This window comes from Salminus brasiliensis, chromosome 17, assembly GCF_030463535.1.
Source record: "Salminus brasiliensis chromosome 17, fSalBra1.hap2, whole genome shotgun sequence".
In the NCBI taxonomy this organism is placed as follows: domain Eukaryota; kingdom Metazoa; phylum Chordata; class Actinopteri; order Characiformes; family Bryconidae; genus Salminus; species Salminus brasiliensis.
The window spans coordinates 9,671,039-9,694,537 of NC_132894.1; the positions used below are offsets into that span (position 1 = coordinate 9,671,039).

General features: G+C 40.9%; 1 protein-coding gene across 2 annotated transcripts in view; it reads right to left on the reverse strand.

Moving 5' to 3' along the window:
- The window catches only part of dennd1b (DENN/MADD domain containing 1B), a 129,591-nt gene that overhangs the window by 37,760 nt on the left and 68,332 nt on the right, over positions 1-23,499 (reverse strand). The window contains exons 8-13 of one of the 2 annotated variants that reach the window (XM_072660939.1): positions 23,248-23,307; positions 19,724-19,777; positions 19,143-19,253; positions 10,734-10,834; positions 7,189-7,234; positions 5,241-5,342 (exon numbers count right to left, since the gene is read on the reverse strand). In XM_072660939.1, coding sequence (XP_072517040.1) covers positions 5,241-5,342; positions 7,189-7,234; positions 10,734-10,834; positions 19,143-19,253; positions 19,724-19,777; positions 23,248-23,307 — 474 coding nt within the window. The remainder of the gene's footprint in view (positions 1-5,240; positions 5,343-7,188; positions 7,235-10,733; positions 10,835-19,142; positions 19,254-19,723; positions 19,778-23,247; positions 23,308-23,499) is intronic. The other variant, XM_072660938.1, reaches the window with a different exon arrangement.

Consider the following 23,499-nt stretch of genomic DNA (forward strand, 5'->3'; position numbering starts at 1 on the left):
CGGCAGGGTGAAGTGTATACATACACACACTGAATGAATGCGCTACCCCCTCGAACACAACACAAAGGCTGCTACTAACATTTCAACTGCCATGATGAAGGAATCCCTGACAAATAAAGGCTGGTGTCTTTCTCCTCATGCAAGCATAGCATGATATTTACATTTCTTTTTAATGTCGATTGATTAAATGTCAAGATTGATACAAACTGCCTAACATGACCGCGGATAACGGAAAGTTCTGAGGGGACATCAGAGGCTAGCAGAAATAAGTTTAGAAGGACTAATGATCGAAGCCTCTGTAGTTTTTTACTGCAGCATAAAATGGATAAAAAGGCCTGAAATGACCAGTAAGTATTCATATGAATAATAATAAAAAAAAACTTCATCATTTAATTTTCAAATTAATGTTTATAAAATCTTCCCTGCTGAGACAAAACATATCTGCATATGTCATTTATTTTACACAATCTAAAAGCTCCAAGTTAAAAAGGTACCGAACTGTCACAGTGTGGTACCCTGAAGAGCATGTTTTCAGCTCCTTAGCTTAAAAATCTAAACCTATAACCTACACATTGCTTAACAACTATTTTTGTTAACATACACCGCATCTGTAATTCAGGCTTTATATATTTTATACTTCTGGTTATAATCAGTACACATGTACACATTTCTCCTTTTATTGTTATAATATATATATATATATATATATATATATATATATATATATATATATATATCAGCAGCAATTATAATCATTATATTTAATCACGTTCTCAAAAATGCCAGTTCTTCAGTACATTTGTCATTGGAACATCATTTTGGAGTTTTTCTATTGGTTCACTTACAAATAAAATGTTGACACAAAGTAACTTAAAATTCTGCACAATCAAAAGCACAACTATTTTTTAGTTGTTTACTTTATTCCTTTATACTCAAAACAACACCCCAAACAATAAACATGGTGTGTGCAGAATAGTGCCACTCTCAATATGTAATATTAAAGGGGCCATTATTATATAGGTTTGTAAAATCAACCTAAATACATAAAATGAAAAATAAATAAAGTAAATAAAGTAAAATGTGCAGGACAAACATTAATATTCACTTATTTACATTTATCACACACATTTTAATGTACATTTATGTAGCATCAAGTCATTTTGAATCATTTGCTTCTGTCAAATAATTTTCAGAAGAGGACTCAAAAGATATTTGCACACTAAAACAACAGAAGCCTAAAAGATCAGTATCATGAGATTATTAATTATTATTATTAATAGATAAAACCAGGACCGGATTATTGTCTATTTATCATGAAATATATATATTTATATTTAAATAATATATAAATATATTTATATATAAATAAAATATATATGAATTTTTTTTCATATATAAAAAGAGATGATATGTATATCTGTGGCAAATCTCTGCTTGGGTTTCCTCTCATTATAAAACAAAGTATCATTTCGGAATATAGAGGAGCATGTTGCTCAATCATTATGAAGACTCAGGCTGTCCTGCTGTGACCCTGATGCTCAGGCGGAGTACGCTGAGGAAGCTGTGCCACACAGCAAGCTGAAACGCCGCTCTTCACAGAGAGGCTGGAGGACAGGCTTGATTCGTTTGTGTTGTGAAAAATAATAAGAGCTTCAAGAAATAGAACAGGCAAGACAGCAAAGCACCAAACTTTGCCTCTCCTCGCTGTAACAGTTTGGTGCGCCGGCTAATACGGCCGCCTCATTGCCGTTGTTGTCGCCTTCTCGCTGCACAACACACCGCAAGCTTTGCACAACTCCCAATTAATCACCCTGCTTTTGATTCGCTGTGCCAGGTGATCTCAGAGGACGCACCTTGATATTGTACTTTCTATGATTCATTTGTTCGCTTACATGCAGCGCCTTAATATACAGGAGGTGGGTGTGCACACTCAAATTTCCGCTCCTGATTGAAAACCTAAATGATCAAATGCAGGAAAGATACAAATGCGAGCTGTGTCTACAAGACACATACACACGCACGCAGGCACGCACGCATACACAACACACTAAGACTGTCATATGAAAAAGCAGGAGCGGGGGGTGAAAAAGAGAAAAAATAAACAATAGAGCTTTGTGTTCCTGTTCCTCGTAATAAAAACCAAAGAATTTCGTCTAGACGTCTGTCTTAAGCTTGATGTGAGACCTGCGAGCGCAAGATCAAATAGAAATCACACTCAATTCGTAGCTGTTTGGTACCATAATGGATTCATAATTTCCTATTTTTAGATAGTTTTAATGACTACAGAAGTAAACACCCCTTTTTCCCTGCTACCGAACTCCAATTATAAGTGAAAAAAGACAATACAGCGGTTTCACCGTTTCCGAGAGGAGAGAAAAACACCTTCATCTGTTGGTGGTGGTGATGGTGGTGGTGGAGGGAGGAGTGTTCGGGGGGACGACAGGCACTAAAATAAATAAATAAATAAATTACATTTTTTAAGAAATCATGTTTTTTTTAACCCCCTTTTCAATAATCTAAACAACCTCTTAATAACTATTTCTACTTCTGCTATTTTTATCAATCTTAATGAACTGTAATACAGAGCTGACTTACCAATGAGATCAAGGATAAGGAGGTTGGGGGGGTTTGGGTAAAGGGGGAAAGGAAGGACGAGTATGGGATATAATTTAATCTCATTGTTTACTGGAAGGCTGGTATAAATTAACACATTTCCATCCTGCAAGACAACACTGCAATACGTGAAGCATGTTCCTTTTTTCCTACTTGCTTCAAAGGAAAAAGTGAAGAAAACTATTTAGAACTTGAGGAGAACTTCAGGAGGAAAGGGCTGGGAGGAGAGCGTCGGGAGGAGGGCGTCGGGAGGAGAGCGTCGAGAGGAGAGCGTCGAGAGGAGAGCTTGTGAAAATGCAAGAAAACTATAATATGATGCGTAATAAAATTCCAAATTCTTCTAAACAAGGTTTACGCTAACAGACCAGCACGGCTTCTTCATCGCCGAGTAAAACAAACTGTGGACCAGAACCGTGATTAACACTGGACTTTCAACTCAGACACATTCAGTGTTTCCAATAAAACTTAATGTCAAAAATTACTCTCCAAAGACTGCCACATCCTCTCCGAGCCACACCAATTATTCTCTCGATTTGTAAATGCATTGATTTCTGCACGGAACGGAACCGCTACTGGCGTGGAAGCATTTCTAATAGTCAATAAATCTAAAATATTATGTGTGAAATTGGGGAAAATGGCCATTAAGCGATGAACAGCAAAGAGCTCAGCATAGGGTCCTGTCTGAAAAAAGGGGCCAGGTAATGCAGGACAACTGTCACCTCTGACCTGTCTGAGAGCTGGACTCACCGAATAATAGAGTCCACATGTCTCAAACGAAAAAAGAAAAGAAAAGGGAAGAGAAAAGAAAAAGAAAAAAAGTCTTCAAACCCGTAATTACACAAATCTCTAAAGGTTCGGCTTAAATCAATATAAGGCTTCTTTAAAACAAAGACAAAACGCTGCAGGGCTCATTTTATTATATTCCCCTTTTTTTTAGCAGTAAAAGATATTGATTTGTTTTTGGACCTGGAATGTTACAAATGCTGGAAATATACAATATAACAGCAAAAACTAAACAACATAAAATGTAAAAAAAAAGAAAAAGAAAAAAAAAGCTAAAAATGACATGGAACCCAACGTGGAGCGCTACTCTCAGCTCTTTGTTTTCAGTTTTAATTGTTTTCTCATATAAACCATATCTGCTGTATATCTGCAGCCTCCCTTTCACATTTACCTTGTATGAAAATGCCGTGTGACAGATAGTTTAACTACCAAATTTACCCACCCCCCCATCTCAACCAAAAAAAAAAAAAAAAGAAACCTGGGTCTCTGCTCAATTACAGCCTTTTCCTTTTTGTTATGAATTTTAATATCCCCAAAGGTAAGATAGCCAGTAAGAGAGGAAGGAGGGGGAACATTTGGTGTGGCGATAAATATATTATTGCAGGTGACATCTACATTTCAGGTGGGGTAATTTAACATGATATGCAGAGCATGTTCTATCATTAGTCAATGAAAAATTGCGCGAGAGGATCAAAGCAAACATTGCGCTGGCACTTAATTTATCAGAGTGAGAAGACAAAGGAGGGTTTTTTATGCTTTCCTCTGTCAGTTTCAAAAGACCTTACTCCTTTTTATGACACTCTCGGTTTGCAATTTAATTTACAAATGGAGCGCCAGTGTGGAGACAGCATCACACAGAACGGTGAGGGGTGGGCTCTTTTTTTTCCTGCTCAGATAGATAGCAGCAGGGCTCCACTGATTCATATAGGACCGTCAAAAAATACACCCCCCAGCGGGCCAGAGAAAGGGACGGGAGAGAAGAGAAAAAAAAAAAAGAAAAAAAAAAAAAAACAAATTCCTTAATGTTCAAAAGGGACAGATGACAGACATATTTCTGACCCTGACGGTAGCTGCATTTCCTGTTGCACTGACCGGTGTCACCACAACATTAATTAAAGGGAGAAGGCGCTGGCAGGTGGCTGGAAAGCGGCGACTGATAATTGGCCCCCTTCTTTCCCTGCGCTTTCAGCAAAAAAAAAAAAAAAAAAAAAAAAAGAGAGAGAGAGAAATCCAGCGTGCTCTCTTCCAGTGAGACGTGCCACTGGGCAGGCAGAAAAGGCACGCTTTGTAAAAAATAATGATTAAAATAAAAAAAAAGAAATAAATAATAAAAAAAAGAAAGAAAGGCAGAAAGATGAAGGCTGGTAGCTGCGCATTCGCTGAGGCTCTGACGGCCAGTGAACAGCGCTGGCCTTTAAACGAGGCGCGACGAGTTTACCCAGCACAGTTCCAGGATTTACCACCGCTGCTGCTAATGACAACGAGAGAGAGAGAGAGAGAGAGAGAGAGAGAAAGAGAGAGAGAGAGAGAGAGAGAAAGAGAGAGAGAGAAAGAGAGAGAGAGATTTTTCTGGCCAGAGAGCGAGTGTGTGTTTGTTAAAGTGTTCAAGTGGGTGAGAAAAGGAATAAAGGACATAGAACGGAAGAATGTGTGAAAGAGCGAGTGTGTGTGTGTGTTTGTGTGTGTGTGTGGGCTTGGAAGAACAAGAAAGGAAGGAAAAAAGAAAAAAAAACAAACAAACAAAAACACAAATCCAAAACAAAAAACAACATCATGGACCAGAAAAGGCTACTGTGTGTGTAAATGAAGCATCTACTGAAGGACCTGCAGCTGTGGACACTCACCACGTCACTGGGCAGGTTGTGCAGGTCGTCCGTGGGGCTCTCCAGTGTGTTTGTGTCCACATTCAGAATGACCACGTCTTCCAGTGACCTGCTCTTCACTCTCTGCAAGAACATTGTTGATTAGTACTGTTGGTATACACACACGCACACACACACGCACACACACGCACGCATACACACAAATATATTTTAGTTTAGATTAGTACTGTTGGTATACACACGCGCACACGCGCACACACACACACACACACACACACACACACACACACACATATTTGTGTGTGTGTGTGTGTGTGTGTGCGCGCGCGTGTATACCAACAGTACACACGCGCACACACAAAAAAAAAAAATAAAATAATAAATATATATATATATATATAGTAAGGCTTTACTGTATACTAAGACTTTACTGTAGACCAGCACTCATAACACCTACATAAGCCTTTTATGACTGGACATTAACGCACATAACTTTTTATAAAGGATTATTCTAACAAGTGTTAAAAGCTAAAAAGCTTACAGGGGTGAAGTTATGTTTATGTTCAGCATCATTATGTCTTATGTCTGCATTATACAGCTTTACGAATGCTGCAGTTTTGATGAAATGTTTTCATTTTGATGAAAAAAGAAATAAAATTCAGAATATTGTTGATTTGCAAGACCACAGAAAAACAAAGTAATCAGGGGGCACCAAAGTGGACATTTTGGGTTGATGCCGATACCAATATTTTTCTCATTGATGTCCGAAGCTTTTCAAGCCGATACCTAATTTTTTTTTCATGCAGGTATCAATCTCTGTGGAACTTTTTATGTCGAACTTCATGTGACCGGGCTTGGCATTGCAGATAAATCATTGCAGACAAATCAGGTTGATCTCTGTTGGGTTACAGTCAGGTAAATTAAGTGCAGATATTTTGGTGCAGTAGCCTCTCCAAAGTTTAACATACCCACCATCATACTGGCTTGAACCATCGGTCATTTCATGGCCATATATTCTAATCAATTATCTGCCAATACAGATCTAACCTGAAAATGAGATCTGAAATCCGAACACCTAAACCGCTTCACTCAACAACCGTCTTTTACACGGCAACAAACTAAACTAGTGGAAACTGCCACACTGCTCTGTGCTCGTCAGAAAACGGAAAAGGCTGCATTCAGCCACTTTGGGTAGAGGACCCCTTTTTTTTGTTGAAGCGCTCATGCATCCACACAAAAGGTAGTCACGCGTCCTGATGGCGACAAATCCCACAATTATTCCAGTGCCGGTGCAGGTGGGGAAACAGCAGAGTGTGTAAAAAAAAAAATTCTGGTTTGTCACTTTTGACAGTTGCTGCTACGGAGGCCCGCGTGCTGATTTGGTCTAATTATGTGCAGCCAGATAGGGGGACTGTCACTAATGCGAGAGTGTGATAAATACTGCCAGTGCCTGCGACTGTCAGCGCTATCAAATCCACACGCGCCGCTATAGGTCTACCTCCAACCAACATGCCAGCTTCCAATAACCAAACACACCAGCTCTTTGTTTCTCTGCTCCATCCCGTTCTTTCATATCCCCGCGACGCTCGAGCCCGGGAGATAAAAAGCAAAACAATCTGTCAATTTCTGTAGATATCCTTGTGTTCGCCTGCGAGGCGTCAAAGTAAATATCGTGCCATTAGAATTTCAAACAATCAAACAGATTTCAGCAATGTTATTGGTTTGGACCGGATGAATCACAAAGAGCTGAGCTGAAATGACCACATGTGTATTGTATAGTACCAGACAGGAGTCAATAATAAAAATAAATAATAATAATCATCATCATCATTATCATAATCAAATCATAGAAAGCCGCCTGCAATTTAGCTGCACTCCTTTGATAAAAATGAGGTGGAGAAAATCCTGAGTCTGCTAAGGAGTGGACGAACAGACATTAAGCTGCTGACAGTAGATTGATGTTGCTTACCTCTAACAGGCTCAGATGAACTCCAATCAGATATGGCATGGGTGCACTATAGAGGAACAGAGGCAAGACATGGTCATTAACAGTTATAATAGAACTAATAACAACCACCTGCAAACCACCAGCTCACCAGTCCAAGCAGAGGGAGCCGGTCAAGCAAGTGCATTAGCACAGATAAACCAATATGCGACCTTAAAAAAAAGTGAGTAATGGACAGAGTGTTCATATCGTCGCTGTCGGACCAAAACCTCAGCAGCGGTAACGGCTTTCAGGAGAAGGGAAAAGTTGCCTTCATGTAAAGAGATTTCAATCTGAGCCACTTTGAATCATTTTTATTGATCCCATCGTCACCGAATTTTCACTTAAGGTAAAATGTGGCTGACGATTTATAATTTTTTTTTTTTTTTTTAAAGTAAGAATAAAAAAAAGTCACCAACAGCGACAAATATGCAATTTTAAAAACAAACAAACAAACAAACAAATAAAAAAATGCTAATGGACAGAGCCTTCATATTGTCGCTGTCGGACCAAAACATAATCTCCAAAATTAAAACTTTTCAGGCAAACAAAAAAATTCTGCATCAACTTACACTAAAAGATAAGGCAGAAAATGGATTTATCCCATCATCACAAAATGTTCAGAAATAGCAAAAAGTGGTGAAGCATTGAAATTTTGCCAAGTTAAAAAAATAATAAAAAATACAACAAAATGTGGAAAAAAGCAAACAAAATATGAAAACATTTTAAAGACATTTTATCATTATATATATATATATATATATACTGATGGACAGAGCAGTCATTTTGATAAATCATGTCAAAAAGAACATTATAAAAATGATCAAATGGTAAAAAAAAAACCCTTTCCAACACTAACAAAGCTTAATCTTAAATAAATAAAAAACGTCACTGTCGGATCAAAATGTCATCTCCAAAACAGTAACTTTTTTTCAAGAGAAGAAAAAGATGGTCTTAACTTTCAATGTAAGTTAATGTACAGAGAATTCAATGGGAGCCACTGTGGATCATTTTTATTGATCCCATCATCATGACATTTTAAATTACGCCAAATAAAACAAACAGAAAAAGAAAGGTCCTCCACCGTCAGCGACAATACGGATAAAAAACCCATCTCAGCTCCAAGTGAAATATGATGGAAAACCGACAACTATCCACGGCGAAATGCACTCAGGGAGGTAAACTTTATTAGCGTCTTCAGCTGTTTCCAGGAAGGGGCCCTCTGAGCGGTGAAGGTGATTAGTGTAATTGGTGAGCGTCACTTTTCAGGCTTGCTGGAGTGCGGAGCGAGGCAGGGCCGGGTAATTAGATAGGTTTGGGGAGCTGCTGCTGTGGTTGCTCAATCAAGTTATGCGGCTAATGGGCAAGTGTTGCTGCTGCATCTGCTATGGCCTCTGCCTCAGCAGATATAGTGAGGCAGAGGGAGACGGACAGGGACAAAGAAAGAACGAGGGAAAGACAGGGTGAGAGAAAGAGTCCATGCATATATTGCTATTACTGACCATGACTGCAACTCCACTACCTGCTATTGTTAATCACTGGCGTTTCATTGCTTTTAACGAGCCGCTCGGTCGCTTTAAAAGCCAGGCATCACTTGTAGTATATGGCAACATACACACAGCCCAAACAAGGTATTACTATTTGAAATGTAGAGTCATAAATTAGCAGGTGACAAAACTGGCACAGCGTTGGCGTTGCGCGCTGAAACAAGAGATCTTGACATAAATAAGACTGAGAAAGGACGGAAAGGAAAGAAAGCACAAAGCAGTAGCAGTTCTATATGAAGCCGTTCTGGATAAGAGCTTTTCCTTAAGACGTACGAATCACTTTGAATTCTCAGAATCCGACGACACGCACAGCTCACCGGGCCAATTACACTGCATATACACGCGTTCTCTCTTTATTTTGTGGGCTCATTTGCACAGCACAGTAAAAGGAAGTGCTGTAGGTGGCACTGGGGTCAAGCGCAGCAGCGTGGGCCAATCAAAGCGCAAGTGCATAAACAGTACAGCAAGCTAATGCAGAGCAGAGCAGAGTGATACGCTAGCCTGTGCTAATGGCCAGAGCTCAAGACTGGACCAAAGGGCCTGTGTGAAGAGATATATAAGGATATAGGCGTTGTAGCGCAAAACCCCCGTATCTGCAAAACAGCAACTTTACAAATTAAGAAATATAACAATCAGCAACCATTGCAGTTTTCCTGGCCAATTCCAATTTTTAAAACGTCTGACTTTTCTTTAATGTAAAATTCTCCAATTTTCTCAAATTCTCAAATCGCATTAGGGTATCGGACAACAAACAACATTAAATGAAGTACAGTATCTCTATCGGCTTGGGAGCAGCTTGCAGCAGGCTGTGTGTGTTGTGTAGTGACACGAGATTAAAGAATTCTAGTGAAGTATCACCTATTTTGTCTTGTGTGTGTTGGGCTCAGGTAATGTAGCAAGATAAAACTTCTGATCCTCTGCTACAGAAACTGGCTGGTCATCCAGTGCTAAGATCACCATCGGAAGTCATTCTGGAGCATTTCTAATGGCCTATTCACCAGGAAGCGAATTCCACCTTAAAACAGCACTGCAGTTACATTCTGCCTCCTGCAGCTTCTGTACTATTTAAGGTGGGACAGAACATTCCAGTAAGAAGCTGGAGAGCAGCTCCAGCCTTTAAATCATCATTAAATCATCACCTTCTGAATTTAAAGGCAGAAATGTTGGACTGAGGTTACGTGACGAGATGGTTCATTTCTCCGGAAGCACGGCCGACATTTCCACGCTGTGTTAGCTAATTACGAGGGAAGGGCATCACAGGAGTGGAAGTTAAGCACAGAGCTTAAACGAGCAAGCTTGTTGGCCGGTATGACTGGCAAACTTGCGTTTAACAGGTGTGTCCTACTTTGTGTTCTATACACACACACACACACACACACACACACACATATATATATATATATATATATATATATATATATATATGTGTGTAAAACCAGGCTTAGTGGGGTGATGCTGGTTCAAATGAACAGCATTTCGGTCCAATTTGTGATATTCAAATCCCGGCAGTTTTCAGACACGCGGCGAGACGAGCTTAACCAGTTGAAGAAATCAAACATTTAGGGAAGTTTTTCAAAAATCTTGATTACATATGCGTGACCCTGTGTGCTGGAGAACCCAGAACAGTGCTGAATCCAGGGCTTTAATCACCGCTGGAGCACCATGGCACACTTAGCCCTGCTGAATAACTCTCACAATAATGACCCCCAACAAGAAACCAATGGCACGTAAAGCTGCATCAATCAAAGCGAAACACACACGTGCGCATCCTCAGCTCAAAGCCATGGGCAAGCCTGAGTGAAGGACATCGTGAAAGAGTATCTAGTGTCTGTGTGAGTGAGTAAGTGAGTGTGTGTGTGTGTGTGTGTGTGTGTGTGTGTGTGTGTTTGTGTGTGTATGTGTGTATATTGTACTGTACTGTTATGAGGCTGAAAAAGTGGAGGAGCAAGCGCGCGCGAGAGAGCGTATGAGCAGTGACCTTACCAGCAGTAGTCCAGCAGGTGTGGGGGAAGAACAGGGATGTAGATGTGCTGCCAGTGCATAGGGTAGAGCATGGCGGCGGACCCATGCACACATGCAGTTAACTACAAGGAAATGAGAGCAAAAAAATAGTAACGACAAGAATAAAGAAAACGACACACATATGAGTCCCCTTATAATCACAGGCAAAAACAGCAACTCCTTCAGAAGCTACAGTGGAGTACAGATCGCTTCAGTCTTCAGCGAGCTCTGCTTCAGGGGATTCTATATAATGTGGGCCAGGAGAGCAGGCGCTATCAGAGTTAGCCTTTTATCTTGAAAACAAAACCATCACAAGAGTGTTAAACACGGGAGCGCTTTTCCCCCCTCCTTTTTGCTCCGATGTGCAGAGGTTTGGGAGACTAAACGGATATCATGGCATCAGTCAAGCTGCGTCGAGGAGGACATATCAGGGAAGCAGTGGGTTACGTGTAAAACATTCTACTAGAATAAACACACATGTGCTTAACACAATAAACTAGTGGTTTAACATAGGTCAGTCCTAAAGCTCTTAATAAGAAAGCTCAGTAAGTCTGCTGATGAGGGAAAGTGCTCTTCCACTGTATATAAACACAGTCTAACAAATTCAATCCGAGGGAAACTTTGTTCTTCAAAGTAACTGGAACTCTTTATAGTAGTTTTAATGGCAATCATCATGTTTACTTGCACCCGTTCTAATGATGAATTATCAAAATAAAAAGAACTGGTTGTAACTGATTAGCATATACCTCTGTTGTCCAAAGAAAAACATGTGTCTCCATTTTTGTCTGTTTTTAGTTTTCTCCATGTACAATAATGTGTTTGTGTGTATATTATACATACATTATACATACATATATACACGTGTACACACACATACTGTACTGTACAAAGGATTTGAGCACCTAAGCACATTTATTTAAACCATTTATTTCCCACTACTCCGCAGTAAGAGTGTTTTTTTTTTGTAAAAACACAAGAGCATATTAGATCAGATACAATTATTATCCACTAATACAGAAAAACGTGACAAGAATTTCTCAATGTGGAGGTGTTTCAATGAACACTGTGACATTTAAAGCCACTGCTTTTTGTATTAATGCTATTTATTTAAACAAATGTGTGCAAGTAGTAGTGTTTTACTAAGCAAATGAACAGTTCGATACAATTTTCTATACCTTTTCAAGAAATAAAATAAATAAAAAATTCCATTTCAGTTTGGAGCATTTCTATTGGTCCGTTCATCCTTTAATGGTAGATTAACATATACATTTACAGTGTCACATGCAAATTTCCACTGGTCAGTACATCCCAAAATATTGCCACAGCTCAAAGGTCTTCCGGGCTTTGTTCAGACAGTGACTATAAGTATACATTTTTTTTATTAATTAAATGACTGGATTTGAACCCACCCTGACAAAGCCAGGTTTAAATTTGACTAGTATGCCACTGTTCCTCTGCTGCAATATTAGCATCTAATTAAGCACTTTAATAAGAGGAGTAAATAAAGCCAATAAACAAAAAGCCAACAGTTAATTGTATGGCTGGTGTGGTAAAACCCAAGTGAACCCTTTTCACACCCCCAATCCATGCTCATGGCTACCTAGCAATTGTAATGACCTATACAGACACACAGATACAGAGACCACCCCCCCCCCCCCACACACACACACACACTCATCTACCAGATTAAAATAACATGATTAAATATGGAAAAAGAACAGAGGTCTGAAGGCTCCTTTGGGACTTCATTAGGGCAAATTGCCAAAGAATGAAACATGAGTTAGCCGAGAGAGACCGTGAGCCGCTGGAATACCGGAGGGAGGCAGACTGGGCTTTTTTTGGGGGGGGGGGTTGGGTAGGGTTGAGGTGGTCTGCTTGACAATTGGAGCTTCCAGTAATGTGTGAACCCTTGCTCCAAACTATCATGAGACCCTCCCTCTTGCTCGCTGACACACAATGCCACAAGTGACCAGTGAAAGCAGTCAAGCTTAGCTGCCATGTCGCAGCCAGCTTATAACACATCCCGTCCCTTCAGTACACACACGGCCTCACAGCCACGCATAAGGTGTAAAAGGTGTGTGTGGGAGTGGGAATGGATATATATATATACATACATATATATGTGTTTATTTATTTATTTTTTAGGGAGGGCAAGCCCATCATTGGGCATGTTGGTATAAAGCCTGTGCCTTTGTGTTCTATTCTAGGTTAGAAACAGTGAACACTTCCACTCCCGCCAAGCTGAGCTTTAATTAAGAAGGAGAAGAAGAAGCAGGCCTTGTTGTGCATTTTTACATATGCAAATTTGTTTGGCCATCTCCTTTGTAAATAGAAAACCTTAAGCAGTGACATCTAATTGTGTCTGGGTAATTTAGGAGTAATAAATGAATATTAATATCATCTCACACCAGGTGGGTATCAGATGATATCAAAGCTTGCAGACATCCTCCATTTCATTACTGTTTCCCTTAAATGACCCTACCACGGAAAGCCATGTCGGGGGGGTGGGGGGTGAGGGGGGGGGGGGTCACTACATTGCTCGAGAACACTTCTGCTTCACTGTTCAAACAGGTTGCCGTCTCATTTCTCAGAGAGAAACCTCTCTGTACCACGTAGAGATGAGGAAGATGACTCGGCAACACACTCCAATTATTTTAAAAAGCTTAAAGACGAGCCCCATTGGCTTGATTTATTCTGAACTTGAAAGGGAGACACTATCTCTCTTCAGAGGGACTGAAAGGAGAGGAGGTGGTGAAACCAAGATAAATATTTGAGGGTGAAATTCAGCAAACAAATGAGGTACTTCATATTATATATATAGAGAGAGATATGTATTATTTTTTCAGTCAAGGCTTTTCTTTTTCTTTTTAATAGACAACCTTAAGCAACCCAGAACTCAAGGTAACCAGCAAAAATGTACTCTTTCTTCCTTTTCTTCCCTTTAGTATTAATGAAATTAAATTGCAGGGTGAAAACGTAAGACCAGCTACTCTCCACATCATCCAATTGCAAGAGCAGGGCTGCTGATAAAATATTGGTTAAGCTGATAAATATTTAATGACTAAAGCCAAATGGCTTACATGGACACCCCCCCCCCTCCTCCCTCCCAAAAAAAAAAAAAAAAGGTGGGGAGCTGCATATGCGTGTGTGTGTGTTTTATATTCCATTGGATGGAAAAGAACAGACCACATCCACGAGAACAAATGCTGGGATTATGGCTTGTTTGGGTGTGGATCTGGTGCCTGCTGGGGCCTCTGAGCTGTGGTGCTAATGAGCAGGCTCAGAGCATGTTAAGTGGAGGCCAGCCACACGCGGTAGATTATACAGAGGTGACCAGGCTCAGAGGAACAAGTACGACAGCCCCCATCCAGCCATTAGGGACATCCCACAGCTGGGTATCTCCAACACAGGCCACACACACACACACACACACACACACACACACACACACATGGCTACTTCACAGACTGGTTAAGGCCAATTCCAAAAAGGGAGTTTAGGAAATTTATAGAAATATTCACAATCAACGCCGGAATCACTTCCATAAACGCATTCAGGAAATGGAAGTGTTGGTGTTCAAGTCGTTCCTGTCAAGAGGGATGCTCAAATAGATATTGAGTGTCAAGGTTGAGCTGACGTAGGCCTAGGAACGACACGGAATGAGCTGAAAGAGCTTAATAGGCTTTGGAGCCTCTGAGAATTCAAGCTATGCTCAAAGGAACGGACCTTCAAATTTCCCTCAAGAGGAACGGGCAATTTTTTCAGTATTTTTTGCTTCTCCTAAGATCTCACCCTATTATGGACATGCAGTGCTGAAGCAGTGGGCCCTGATTTTGAGGAGGAAAAATGTAATAATTCAGCAGCGCTCCTTACGGAATGACAGGACCGGAGCAACGGATCAGTTACTAGGGCCTTCCTCGCTTCAGATTGTAAAGCAGATTCACCACCAGGCCCACCATCTACTCCATCGCGCCAGGTTAAGATAACTGCAGAGGCCTTGAAACGGTACCTCCGATGTCTGAGCCTAACGACACCAGCGGCAGCCGTTTACGTCCACGTGAAGAAGTTTCTCGTTCCCTTTGCATCACAGAACGTGTCCATAGCAACTCCTCGGGAAAAGAGACAAAGACGACAAAGGAAAAAGTCCTGATCTTTGATAAGAGCAGCGCCGCAGACAGCAGCATCGCTGTGATTGGGGGGCAGAGTGAAGGTGTGATTCCGTGTGACAAGGGGGTGACAATGCTGGAGCACATAGCAGCTACTGCGAGCCGCCAGGCTCCTCTCCCGTGGTCCCTCCACTTGCCTCCCAATTACCACAGCCTCCATTTCCCAGCTCCTGTCGACAAACTAGCACGCTGCTAAGACTAGTGCGGTGCTAAGATGCAGGTGGAACTGGAAGAGAAGAAAAAGGAGGGAGGGGGAAGGTTTAAAAAAAAAAAAAAAAAAAAAAAGAGGTGCGGTGAGGGCACGCGGAGGTAAACACGAGATAATAATAATACATCCCCATAGCAGCACACATGGGGAAGAAGAGAGGAAGAAGGAAGTGGCACGGGACGAGGAATATAGAAGTATCTATCAAAGCCAGGGTATGAGAGATCGCTCTGCGAGGGCACAGAAATGAGACCGCCGAGTGCTGAGCAGAAAAAGACGAAGAGGAAAAAAAGGAAACTGACAAAGAGAAAGTAAGGGAAGAGGGAGGCAGGCAGGCAGGCAGGCAAAAAAAAAAAAAAAGTGAGAAGTCTGAGGCCAAAAGGAACTGCGGTGGCTAGCACCACAGGCCAAGACAGGATCAGCTCTTGTTAGCATACCACTGACAGCATGATGAGAAGGCTGCTGTCAGGACCGGGGGCCGGCCGAGGGGGGTCGCGCGGATGAAACGCGCAAGGGGCCTCCCAGTTGACTAGTTAGAGGGCGCCTGATGCAGCACAATTATACTGGCATATGACAAGGCTGCACGGACGGCTGCGCTCGCGAGCCAGGCGACACGGCTTTAAAACAGTGGTACTCCTTACCTCTGGTCACGAAACAGCGATAAGTCAACTGATGCATTGTTGTAAGATCATGATTTATTCCTTTGCTTTCCAACACAGGCGAGTCTGCACCCATGTTCTGCTAGACTGACACAGCAGGTACACACCGGGGGCCCAAACACAGAGGGCCGGCCTCAAGCATACATAATGTATGTCTCGCTCCCTCTGTCTCTCTCTTTCGCACGCTCGCTCTCCTTCACTCTTTATTTATCCCTCTAGCTCACTGCAAGGACAGCTGGCTGGAGAGGGCAAAAAGCTTGACCACACCCTGCCCACGGTCACATCCTCTTCTTACTAGCACGGGGATAAAGGAGAGTTTTGCAATGCTTCATTATTTCAGCTGGTCTTTATGTGCCTTAATATAGAAACCTGGCCCTAACATTCACTCTTACCTGACCTTTAACCCACGTATGACCCATAATCCTTGCCTGAACTCTAAGTTTGGCCAGTCAGTTTGTTGACAAAATTGAGCGGCGATAGATAACAGCGTTTATAACGTTGCGGTCATGCAAAAAAACGTATCTCCATTTTTGCAGTTTTTACTTTTTGATAAAAACGTCATTCTGACAGTTGTTCTAAACACTGTGTCTAAATGTAATGATGAACTGACCAATAAAAGATACTCGAAACTGACTTGGAATAAACAATTTTTGGATTGACGTCCACTTAAAGCTAACAGGTTTTTCTTCCTTTTGCTGTAAAGTTGAGATTTTGAAGATACCAGGATTTACAGCATTTAAACAGGGTCTAAATTTAAATTCCTCAAATGTTTTATATTTTATATTGTTAGAAATTAAACAGTTTAACAGTAATAAATGTCTAATTGAAATCATTGAGTAAATTATGTGATTTAACATGCAACCAGTTCACTCGCAGAACAGAAATGGTCACTACTGGTTGTAATAAAGTCATACTCTGAAGATATCATTTGAAAGATGGCGCTGCAGTGTAATGTCCTACTTTGTATTTATTGTGGCCAGTGTGAAATGTGAACCGGGTGAAACTGTAACAAATGCTCACATAATACAGTTTGAAATTATAGCTGAACAGTGTGAAGACAACAAAATGAACCATTAGGTCCAGAAGACCATGCATGTACATTTACATTTACATTAATGGCATTTAGCTGACGCTCTTATCCAGAGCGACTTACAGGGTTACTCATATTACACAGGTGGGCCAATGTAGTGTTAGGAGTCTTGCCCAAGGACTCTTATTGGTGTAGCACAGCATAGTCACCCAGACTGGGAATTGAACCCCAGTCTCCCACGTGGTGAGGTAGCTCACTAGCAGGTAGTAGTATTATCTGTTGCGCCACACCAACCATGTAATAACGGACCTTTTGGTAAAAAGGAAACATTTCCGTTTTAGGTCAGACTAAGTTTGTAAAAAGTTTTTAAATTCCTCTGTTTACAGATAAACCCAGTGTGTATTTTTGTGAATGATTTTTTGCTAGGTGCTTTAGACTGTTTTGAAAGTTTATAAATCAATAAAAACAACTCTTTAAAGTTTAAGTTAGTGCTTACAACAGTATGTATCGTCCTTTTTGGTGTAATTTCAGTATAGTATAGGTACTCATGGTCTCATTAACGTTATTAATGCTTACCTAAATATCATCTGACCATCTCAGGGGAGCAACAACAACAACAAAAAAAACAATACTGAATTTTAGCACCACCGTCCACCTCATACTTGTCCTTAACCAATGAGTGCACGCTAATGAAGCACAACTGATGGCTTTAAGATTTGGAAAGATTAAGTGACTGGGAACCCTAATAACACCAGGCTTCATGCTAACTCTGTTGGCATATTACTTTTAAAAACTGAAGGTCGGCCGCCCTCCCGTTCTTCAAAACAGTAAATCACATGAAAGGAAAAAAGGTGTGTGTGTGTCTGGTGGGAAGCAATCCTAACCCAAGAAGCTAATGATTTACACATCCTAAACCTTCATGTCAGTGATCATGCTGAATGATGTCGGCGGCCCGGAGGAGTGAAATATTCCACAGATTGGGTCATCCCGGCGGAGGCCACCGGTTCCGGCGCTTTGGCCAAACTCGCTTTCTCTCCTGCTGCAGATAACTCCGCAGAACGCAGAGATAACGCTAGCCTGACATTACTTGCTCCTTTCCCCTGAACCGTCCTGAAGGTTTGGGCTGCGGCCCACCACCACCTCCCCCTGCTACCCTTCCCCAACGTGATAAGCTTCCACTCCCTTTCTGGGGGAAGAGGAGCCGGACAGAAACTATGTGAAAGAGGTTGGAATGGTAATAAGCGATAAAATAAAGCCAGTCTGACACTACAACAGAGCAGTATGAAGACTAGTAGTGAAGCAAAAGGGGCCAGAAGTCCAGTCCATGTGTGTAATATGAAGGTGGGTGGATCGTGTGGTATGCTTAGAATGCTAGAAATACATGATATGTAAAAGAAGAACTCCCTGTGAACTTATCTGGCTTCATTTCTGATAGGTTAAGTTGGAAACTTTTAATTGAAACCTAGCTTGTGACTGAAAATTGTTGCTGTGCTAAGAAAAGAAAAAAAAAAAAAAAGAAAAAAAAAGATTTACAACTACGCCCCCGTTACGAACTACGCCACACCACAGCAGCTGCACTTTGACCACGTCACATAATGAACGAATGGACCAACAGAAATTCTCCAATTCTCATCTGGAATAAAATATACCCTGTATTTCTTACCTATGCCTCTGTAAAGTTAGCATTTGGGAGACACATGCTTTTTTTGGCAGCTACAAAATTGAACAGGAGAAATTATGATTTTAATGTGATGAAGTTGCAATTGTAGGTGAAATCTCCTGTTAGAAGAAAAAGGCCCTTTCACGTGTTTTCCATCGGTTTGTTATTATTTCTAGGCATCGAAACAAACTGAAGAGTCAGACTTGTAATTGGTTCAATCAATGCCACAGTCGCCCACTTTTCCCCCCCAACACTTTGTGCGATGCTAGCCAGTGTGTGCTTTGAAAAAGATGCAACAATGCTTCAAGTGACTTGGAGGAAGCACACGCTTACTTTCACCCTCTTAGCACTGGTGTCACTATATGATTATGTGAAAGGGGGAGCCCTAGCTACTGGGTAGGAACTGTATTGTACATGCCTTCAAATTGGGGTAAAAATTAGGTTAATATTATAAAAAAGTATATTTTATAGAAATATAATATATTAGTATATATTAAACATTTACAGTGCATCATGTGCAGCACATTGACAACAGTCCATCCAGACTTATAGGGCTTTAGCAACAGTGATTATTTCGAAGAGAAGCACACTGATGTGAACCTGAGAAAAACTCACTTCAGAAAATGATGGAACGTCTGATAAGGGTGAGGAAAGCACAGAGGACTACTTACAGTGCTAAGCTTGCTCGAGGTAATGATGATGCGCCGCTCATGCAGCATGCTGGCATACAGATGCAGCATGTTATTCACATCCACCGCCACAAAGTACTCGGTCAGATTCCTCTGAAAGGAAAAGGAAAGCTTTGTTGTGAATGCTTTTAAGCACGAGGATTGAGAAAACTCCTCATAATGCAGATTAAAAAAAAAAAACATATTTATATATTTTTATATTTATTGATTGTTTTTCAATACTTTATACTTCACACATTTATAATCATTAAAATGATGCTTCAACCTAAATGAAAAATGTCATAGAAGAACCACTTTTGGTTTCATAGAGGAACCATCTATGCAAAGAAACACGAGACCGTAAAGTTATACTGGTGAAGAACCTTTACGGGAAGTCATTCTTCACAGTTATACATTGCCTTTACAAATATGGTTCTTAAGGGACCAACTTTATTTATTTATTTATTTATTTTTTTTTATGTAGCCTCGGACACCCTACTATCACTTTAAAAGGGCTTTAGGCGTAACTTCATACAGCAGATGGGTAGATTTGCTCCCTTAGGGCAAGAGACCATTGTACTCACACTTTCAGGTATGGTGGGGAGTCCATTAATATCTGGTGCTATGAAGTATGAGTGCTACAGGAAAACACATGAAACAGAGAGATAGAGAGAGAGAATGGTCAGAACGGTCAGGAAGAGAACAAACACCCCTCTTTCATCAGTTCACCCTCCTCTGAACGACAGACGATCTTAGCGGTGGCGGATACATTTTCTAATTATACACACCACATACCATAGCCAGAGTCAACACCAGGACGGATCCCCCGCGGACGCTGCCGGAGGAGAGGGGGGGGGTGCGGTGGTGCAGGAGAGAAAGTCTTTATTAAGGCGCAGAAAGCCAACAGCTCTGTTCCGACAGGATCAGAGGGGTCCGCCCGGCGCACGTTTGAACAAGCTGAGCAGGTTTAATGTCTGGATCAAAGAGGCTCCGGAGCAAGAGATCCCCACACTGCACGCTAACTTTACAGCTTTTGTTTGCCTGTGTGGCGTTCCTCCCTCTCCCTCTCTCTTCCCGGGTTAGGCCGTGCCTCAGTGTGTGAGAAGAGTGCCCATCTGTTGCTGAGCGCTCGGGTTCAACTCTCTCTTGCCTTTGCATATGCTCTACAAACAAAAGCAAGTTGAGCTCACCCGACGGGAAAAGAGGGGGGGGGGGGGAGGGGGGGTGCAAACAAGCTCGATTTGAATGATTAATTTTAACTGAGCAAAGCTTAATTGTCACAAAAAGAGGATGCACTGACTCAATATCAGTTGAAATAATTTGCCTGTTATTTATATACAGTTCTTGTTTCTGTGCGAATGTACTGTTCATATACAGAAGGTAAAAATGTAATAAACTGTATATACAGCACAATGCAAAGTTTAAATGGCATATACAACATTTTGTCAGAAATGTAGTTCTCCATGCCTCCAGATATCGCATGAATTTGCTGAAATTCAGCATTAGCTCACCTGATCGAACTTAAAAAAACAGTGATAAGCCGATAAGATTAGTATTAGGCTGTAACCACAATTGATAGTAGGCTTACTTTTTTTTTTTTTTTTTTTTTAAGATATATAAATATATATATAATTTTAGGGCAAATAAACACATTTTGTCCTGATAAATAATTTTTTTAAAAAACATTTTCAGGTATTTTGGGCAGCACTTTTGGACAGTACTGTAGATAATACACAGTCACTGTCCACATAATTTGAAAACACCAGCGGTTGTTTACACCTACATAGAATTTCAGGACAAGCGGACACGCAAAAACCTTTTATCTTTATTTTTGCAATTTTTCACTATTTAGCATAATGCGAATCTGACCGTTGTTCTTTATGCTGTGTCAAAATTTCATGAATCTATTCCAATTTTGTAAGATTCTTTTTATTCTCCTGTAAAGCTGCCATTTTGGAGATTCAGGGATTTTGCATGACAACGATAATATGCAATAAATAAAAAATGGTTAATCAGTCAGTTCACATGGTTAAAGACTGGTCTACATTATTCTGACTAAAACCATTTTGTTGTTTTGACTCCAAACATCAGGAGAAACTGAAATACCCCATCCTGGGCTAATATCGCTATTAGCCAAAACTGTGGCAAACAACACAGTGTGCAGCCTTAATATTATATACGTATACATTTAGCATATATGTACATATATATTTAGACATGAGTAGGCCCAAAAATGTTTAATCTCGACCCCAAAAACCGTGGAAACCCTCGCCCATCGTCGTCCCCATCAAGGCGAAGGGATACACGTGTTTATTTTCCCACACAGAGCGGCTGATTGGCCTCCGTGTCGTGGGCTGCAGTTCCAGCTGGCGGTGGCCGGCGCTCTGCAGCCATGTTTATAAAAATCACACATTATCAGAGAGCTTGTTATCACTGTGCTCTGCCTGCCTGCCTGCTGCTCTCCCTGGTGTGAGAAGGATCCTAGATATAGCCCCCCCACCCCCCACCCAACCCCAATCCCCCTCCCGCCTCACATACACACACTGTGCTGCTTTCCACATTGCTGAATACACAGCAGAACCAGCAAAAAAACACAGCCCTTACTGCAAATCTCCAAACCCAATTTCACCATTTCCCTCCTTTCCCAGCGTTTGAAAGCTGTAGAAGAGCGTGGATAGGTGAACCCACCACCTGGTGAGAAGGCGTTTAGCGTTCAGACTTGAAAGCAAAAGGCAACTCCCAAGAAATCCCCTTTGATGACTGGACCAGGCTTTTCAGCTGCCATGTCCATGACTGCATCTCTGCTCAGCGATGGCGTAAGATAGTGGGGCTTACCAACTAAACTTAGCGGCCAGGGACCAACTCCGTGGTCTGAGAAAAGCTGGTGGGAAGCTGTGTGAACATGACTGACTGACGCTGGTTCCTCGTCTTGACCTCCCATTCCTAATGCACCCAGAATTATTTTTTTTAAATTAAATAAATAAAATACACTCGTAGCAAAAAAATGGTTATTTGGCCTTAAATGGTTAAATGGTGGAACCCTTTGTGGTGCCATCTACCAAGAGATTTTCCTCATATTTTAAGCACTATTTATGCACTGAAAGGGTTTTGTATAGAACCATTACCTTTCACAGAACTTCCAAAACAAATAGTTAAAAATATAAAGAAAAAGAATAATAATTAAAAACAGAAAATAATAAATAAAAAGGGTTCTAAATAAAGTTTCACACATTCAAATGGTTCTTTCTTCAAGTTGCTGTGGTTCTATGTGGTATTGTTACCTTAACTTATGAACCAATGAAAAACTCAATTCAGGGGTTATTAATGATTCTATATAGAACCATGGCTAAGCATGCAAATGGTTTTTTATACACAAGAAAACCTTGTGCATGGTTCTCTAAAGAAGCTTGTCTATAATCCTTAATATAATAAAGTTTTAACAGTATAAATTTTTTTTCAATTAAGAGTTAAAGTTTTTAACAGTACTACACAGAACCCCTTTTAAAGTATACCTTTTAAAAATAAAGGTTTCTAAATAGTTCTAGGAAGAACATCCAGTTGCTATCAAACCCTTACGTTAAATAGACTGGCCTGTCTACGCTATTGCTCCAAGGAACTCTTTCCGACACTTGTGCCACAGTGTGGAAGTGCAGGTGAGCAATTTCAGGCACAATAGGTATTCAGTTTGAACCAGTTTAATGTGATGTTGCCTGAGCTTGAGCAGATATTTAAGTGCTCCGAATTGCGGCTTGCTTACGGGCTATCAGGAAAAGCATCAAGGAGATTACTTGAGCACAAGTGCCTTTCGCTTTTAACGCTAAACTAAAGAACCTTTTTGATATTCCGAAAGGGAATACAGCAGCGTGGAAGAGCATTAATCATTTAGGAAGTTTGATTGTTATCCAGAAAAGAAGAAACAGAAGAAACAGACCCCAACACCCAGGATGGTTTGTTTTTGCCAAATTGAAAAGGGACGGTGCTAGATTCTTTGGCAAAATCTCCCATGCAATTAGAACCGCAGCATCAGAATCAGGAGCTCTCGTGCGCTGCCTCTCTCTCTCTCTCTCTCACTCGCTCATGCTCCCACTCTTGCTCGCTTTCCACTCACCGGCTTTTGGCTTCCTGGATCGTTCACAACTTGCCTACTGGCAATATGCAAACACTTGTTCTTGCACATTGAGAGGAAAGAGTAAAACAGGTTCACACTCAGAATGAGTTATCAGCCTTTTTTTTTTTTATACAGTGTCACCACTCACTTCAGACATCCTGCCGCACCAATCACAGATCAATCTTTGAGAACAGGTGACGGTTTCTGGTAAAGCAGCACCTCTTGCTATAAACGGTTTCCTTTGTGAAGTTG